Raw genomic sequence first — 6,437 nt, forward strand, 5'->3', positions numbered from 1 at the left:
GTTTCTTTAAGAACATTGTAGTGCAAGTCTTCTGGTGATAAATTATTTAAAATTTTGTTTTTGAAAGGTATTTTCACAAGTACAGAATTTAAGGTTGCCAACTTTTTTCTTTCCATACTTGTTTGCTTTTTATTCCTCTAAGAAATCTGTTACCATCTTTATCTTTATTTTTTACATGTAATGTGTCCTTTTTCTCTACTTTTGAGATTTTTGCTTTATCATAGTTTTAAGCAATTTGTTTATGATGTTTTGACTTTATTTGGTATAGTTTTCTTCATGTTTTTTGTGTTTCATGTTCATTGAGCTTCTTGGATCTCTGGCTTTATGCTTTTTCTTAAATTTGGAAAAATATTGGCCGTTATTTCTTCAAATATGTTTTCTGTCCCTCCTCCAATCTGCTTTCCTTTAGGGACTGAAATGACATATATATTAGGCAACTTGAAGTTGTGTTACAGCTCACTGATTTTTTTTCATTTTTGATAATTTTTATTGCTATGTCTACAAATTCATCTTTTCATCTGCAGTTTCTAATCTGCCATTAATCCCACATATTTTCATCTTCACACATAATTTTTCTGTCTAGAAGTTCCATTTGGGTCTTTTTTATTTCTTCCATGTCTTTATGTAACTTTTTAAACCTATAGAATACAATTATTATAACTGTTTTAATGTTTTTATTTGCTAACTTAACATCTGTGTCAATTCTGGGTCAGTTTTGATTGATTGATTATTCTCATTATGGGCCATGTTTTCCTGCTTCTTTGGATGCTTGGTAATCTTTGGATGCTAGACTTTGTGAATTTTACCTTGTTAGGTGTTAATTATTTTAGTATTCCTATGAACATCCTTGAGTATTGTCGTCTAGTGCAATCAAGTCACTTGGAAACAGTTTGATCCTTTTAGGTCTTACTTTTTATGATCTGTGTGGTGATCTGAGCAGTGTTCAGTCTACAGCTAATTATCAACCCTACTGAGATGAAAGACTTCTGAGTATCTATCTAATGCCTCATGAATTAGAAATTTTTTCAGTCTGGTTGGTGGGAACAGGCACCAGCCTTATGTGAGCACAAAACACTGTTCCCTGTAACTTTGTTGAAGGATTCTTTCTCCAGACTTAAGTAATTTCCTTATGCACATGCTAATCAGTATTCTGTCCCTAGACTTGAGGGTGTCCCTCTGCTAATCTCTTGGTTCCTCTGTCTCTGGAGCCTTCTCCTCTTCAGTAATTTGTCCTGTCAGTTCTAGTCACCTTGGTCTCCCCAAATTCTCAACTCTACTTCCTCAACTCAGGTAGTCCACTGGGGTAACTTCTGGGTGCCCTCTCCCTGTGCTGTTTCCTGGAAACTCTCTCAAAGCAATAAACTGGGGAGATTTATTTTTCTGTCTGTCAGGAATTGCTCTCTCGTTGCTTGTCTTGTTTCTTGAAACCGTTGTTTTATCCTTTGTTCTGTGGGCTGTTTATTTGTTTGTTTTGGGTTATTTCAGGCCAGAGGATAAATGTAGTTACTATTACTTCATCTTGGCCAGAAGTAAAAGTTGTAGCAACAGTTATTTGTTTTCTACCTCAGGGTCAGTTGGGCTTCAGCTGATTTAATCTGGGGTCATTGAGAGCTGTTTGGGCTAAGCTAATTTCTACTGGACTTTATATATATATGTACATACAAATACATATGTATGTGCTAAGTTAATTTCTACTGGACTTTATATACGTACATATGTATCTGTATAATGCACACATATACACATATACATTTATGTATGTGTGTGTTTATATTACATGTGTATGTATGTGTGTATATGTATGTGTATATATATGTGTGTCCATATACATAAAGAAAGAGGGTTTAATTTAGTTGAAAGTAGAAATCAGCAGGTCAGTAGTAGCCATCATAATCTTGGGATATAATACTACTAATTTCAAAGAAATTATGGTATAGTGTTGAAATGTATATTTCTAAAAATAACTATGTAAATTATCATTTAACATCTTTGTTTTTTATTTTAAAATTAGAAGACAATGTATGTAAAACTATGCAAGAATCACAGGAAACGGAAACCCACATATCCAACCACCTAGATGAAGTTGTTGCTGCTGTTAGCATCACTCATAGAAAGAAGTTCCAAAACAAGCTGCCTCAGACAGCACTATTCCAGCCTCCTCGAGAGAAACTCCATCTCTGTGAAGAGAAAGCAAAGTCTTATTCCAGCAGTCACGAAGTAAGGAGACTTTTGTTCCTGTATTTCTACTCTGGGATTTAAGCTATAAGGTATAATCAAGAGAAGTAGAATGTTTTAGATTACATTCCTAATCTCAGCAGTTTGGTACAAGAGAGTATGTAAGACAGTACCATGAATGAATGTAGTATCTCTAGGCTCCAAGCACAGCAGCTGGCACAGCCAACAACAAATATTTATTGAGGTCCCACTGTGTGCCAAGTCTAGGCACTGGGATACAACACAAACAAAGCAGATGAAGCTTCTGCTCTCATAGAGCTTATAATTCCTTATAATCTCAGATCTTGTTCTCTGCATGCTTCTTTCCCATTCTTTCCTCAAAAGTTTTACTCATTCACTAACTCAGTAGGCATTTCTCTGTCACCTCTTATGTGTTGGATCCTGTTCTTCCATTCATCATAAATACCTATTGTATGCCTAATATGTGCCAGGTGCCATGTAGGTGCCAGGGGCACAGAAGGAAAAGCCACAGTCTTTGTCTTGGAGGGACTCGGGATTTGGTTGGGAAGATAGATGGGGGACAGATAATGGTAGTCAGTTTGATAAGTTCTGTGAGAGCTCGAGTGACGTAGATACAAAACAGAAAGGGGTGGGCAGTGAGCCTGGAGGTGGTAGAGGGACAGCAGGTAAGGCACACTTTCTTGGGATGGGAGTTACGTAGACTGCATTGGTAAACAGTGCTTAGGAGTTGGACAGGTGAGGAAGAGGACCAAAATGTTCTGGACAGAGGTAGCAGATGGACAAGAGCCAAACATCTGAGGGAGTGCAGTCTGTTTGGAGAAATATAAGGAGCTATCTGGGACTAATGTGTTAGTGACATAGGGCAAGAAATGAAGCTGGATTATGGGCAGGAACTGAGACCCAGAGGGCACTCAAGGCCTAGTGAAAGAGTTTTGATTTTCCCCTGAAGATGATGGAGGATTACCATGAGGTTATAAGTAGAAGCATGCCATGAGCAGGTTTGATTTTAAGAACAATCACTCCCATAGCTATGAAGGGTATGGACAAAAAAAGAGTAAAACTGGAAGAGGAGCATCAGTTAGGAGGATATTTGTAATAATCCTGGCAAGGAATTATGAGGACCTGAACAACATGTGGCAGAGGCAATAGAAATGCTGAGCTCTTTTGAAAGGAATTTAGAAATGTAATCAGTGGGACAGGACTGGATGACCGAGGGGACATAGGGAATGGAGATGTGAGAGTGAGAAAGATGGGGTGTGTACAATTCCTACCACCCAAGGTCTGAGTCTGCTTGGATGATTGGAGACTTGCCCATGACCTTCATCAGTATAGTGAATACAGGAGAAAGACCAGGATTATAGAGAAAGAGCACAAATTTGGTTTTGAGGTTGTGCTTGTTCATTATGCAACAGATACTCAGTACCTACTATTTGTGGGCTCCAGGCTGGCAGCCTTTCTCAACCAGACTTCTGCAAAAGAATTAAGCCCTCATGCCCAAAGGCATTTAACAAATGTAAAGAATTAACTTATTTTCTGTGTATCTAGAATGGTATTAAACGTGTCGTTGTTCTGTGGTTCTGGTGAAGAATCCAGGATACAATGGTGAATAGGACAGACAAGGTGCATACCCTAATGGACCTGAGAGGCAACTGACACTGTAATAATCGACAGATTATTATAGACTGTGATAAGTGCTAAGGAGGACATCGAGTGGCTCTGTCTTGGGTAGGGTGATCAGGGAGGGCCTCCAGGAAGATAAGGTGAGACCTGAGGAAGAGAAGGAACCAATGTGGAGGAGCTGAGGGAAAAGAGTTCTAGGGAGAGGAAATAGCACACATAAATCTACAAGGTAGGCACAAGCAGGACATATTTGAAGCAAGGAGAAGAAGCTGCAAACTGATATTAAATATAGTGAGAGAGGCTGTCAGTTCACTTAGGGCCTTGCAGGTTTCAAGCTAAGTGCCCTGGAAGGCCTTAAAAATACTTTCTGCAAGGTATTAACATGATGTAATTTACTTTTTAAAATATCAGGTTTTTGGTAATTTTGTATTTTAAAATAATTTCTGACTTACAGAAAAGGCACAAGATTCACTCATTGTTAACATTTGCTTTATTGCTTTGTTCTCTGACTCTCATTGTTTTTCTGAACTGAGAGTAAGTTATAGATATTATGGCCCTTTACCCCCAAATTCTTCAGTGTTTATTCCCTAAGAATAAAGCTATTCCCTTACATAGCCACGGTACAGTGATTGTAATTAGGAAATTAATGTCAGTATAATACTATTATCTAATCTGTAAACCTTGTTTATATTTCTTCTTAATAATGTCCTTTACAGAAAATACTCAGACCCATGGTTCAGTCTGTGAATTCATGTTAAATAGAGTTGTCATGTCTCTTTAGTCTCCTTTAATCTGAAACAGTTGCTTAACCTACTTTGTTTTTCATGATCTTGATGTCTTGGAAATATGTACTCTAATTGTTTTGTAAATATCTCTCCGTTTGAGTTTGTCTTATGCTTCCTCATGATTCTATTCCTATTGTACATTTGGGGCAGGAATAGCACAGGTGTGACATGGGGCGCTCCTTGGTGCGTCCTGTCAGGAGGTGCAGAATGTCTATTTGTCTCGTGACAGTGATGCCAACCTTGAACATTTGGTTAAGGTGCTGTCTGGCAGGTTTCTTTACTGCAGAACTGCTATTTTTCCCTTTGTAATTAATAAGTATTTTGTGGGGAGATTCACTGAGACTATGTATATATTTAAAACTTCGCTCCGTCAGTTTTAGTATTCACTGATGATTTTCACCTGAATCAGTTATTACTATGATGTTTGTCACATAGCCAGTCACCGACTTCCACATTCTTTCAACATTTGTTTGTTGGCATTCTATTATAAGGAGGAGCTTTTCTTTCTTCACAGCTTATTTATCATTCATTTATTCCTATCAGTATAGGTTCAGGAAATTGTATTTTTCAAATACACTACAACCTATTGTTTTCATGGAAGCTCAGATTGTTCCATATCTGCCAATGGGAGACCCTTCAAGCTGACTCCTGAGTCCTCAATCCATCCCCTCATTGTTTAACCACTTCCTGATGCTACCACTTGCTGGTAAATCATCTCAACTTTCCAGCCTTATATTCCTTCATCTTTAAATTGAGGGGACCAGATTAGATTATTTCCAAGGCTCCTCCCAGTTTTGAAATTGCCTTCCTACTTCATACTTGTCTTCTGTCTGCCCCTTACCAATGCCTATTGCTAAAGCCACTAGGACTGGTAGAATAAAGGTTGGAAAACCAATAGGGATTTTTGGACCATGCCTTATAACATAAGGAAGTGAAGGGAGAACAAGCTGTTTCTTGTATACCTCTATCCCCGCTCAGGTCCTGAGAACCAAGGTTATTATCAAGGAAGCCCAACTCAGCCTGCACAGTCCCCTTTGCTGGAAATCTGTATTTGGGACAGATTCACTATCAGAACAGACCTCCCTCTTTTTGTCTGTCTGGATTCCATGATGGTGTCGTCATTTCCTTGTCTTTCATACACTGTAGTTGTTGTTCTCTTTCTCTCTCTCCAAAGAAGTCATTCCCTAAACTTCCTGTGTCTAGAGGCAATAAAAAGGTGATTCCCAAAAGAAGTACAAACAGCCAGCTAACACATGAAGACATTCAGCCTCATCAATTTGGGGGAAAAATGTGGACTAAATCCAGGAGAAATGGGCTAACTAACAAATTGACAAATTAAAATCAAAACAAAACTTCCACAATTTGTACTCAGTTCAACATAAGGGGCATTTTTGCTCACATATGATGTGTTGAAAGTATGAACTGGTGCAACCTCTTGGAGAGGTACCCACAGCCTCAGAATTTTGCATATCCTTTACACAACGATCCCATTTGTAGGAATTTATTTTGTGGGAATGTTTATGGGTATGTGCAAAGCTATCCATACAGGATATTCAGTGAGTAAAAACTTTGCAGACACCTAAATGCCCAGTAAAGAGTGGATTGAGTAATGCGGTTATGATATAATCATATAATAAAATACTGTAGAGCCATTCAAAGTTGTATGATAGAAGATGACATGAGAAGTTATTCATAAATTGTTAAAACAGCAGACTGTAAACCTGCAAGTAGCTTATCAACCTATTTTTGAAAAAGAAAAAATAGCCAGGCACAGTGGCTCACGCCTGTAATCCCAGCACTTTGGGAAGCTGAGGCAGGTGGATCTCAAGGTCAGGA

General features: G+C 38.3%; 1 protein-coding gene across 2 annotated transcripts in view; it reads left to right on the top strand.

Moving 5' to 3' along the window:
- The window catches only part of TTC23 (tetratricopeptide repeat domain 23), a 112,811-nt gene that overhangs the window by 22,369 nt on the left and 84,005 nt on the right, over positions 1–6,437 (top strand). For both annotated transcript variants that reach the window (XM_011957756.1, XM_011957763.1), the window contains one exon: positions 2,012–2,217. In XM_011957756.1, coding sequence (XP_011813146.1) covers positions 2,032–2,217 — 186 coding nt within the window. In that variant the 5' untranslated portion in view covers positions 2,012–2,031. The remainder of the gene's footprint in view (positions 1–2,011; positions 2,218–6,437) is intronic.

Source organism: Colobus angolensis, unplaced genomic scaffold (assembly GCF_000951035.1).
Source record: "Colobus angolensis palliatus isolate OR3802 unplaced genomic scaffold, Cang.pa_1.0 Scaffold112, whole genome shotgun sequence".
NCBI classification, from domain to species: Eukaryota; Metazoa; Chordata; class Mammalia; order Primates; family Cercopithecidae; genus Colobus; species Colobus angolensis.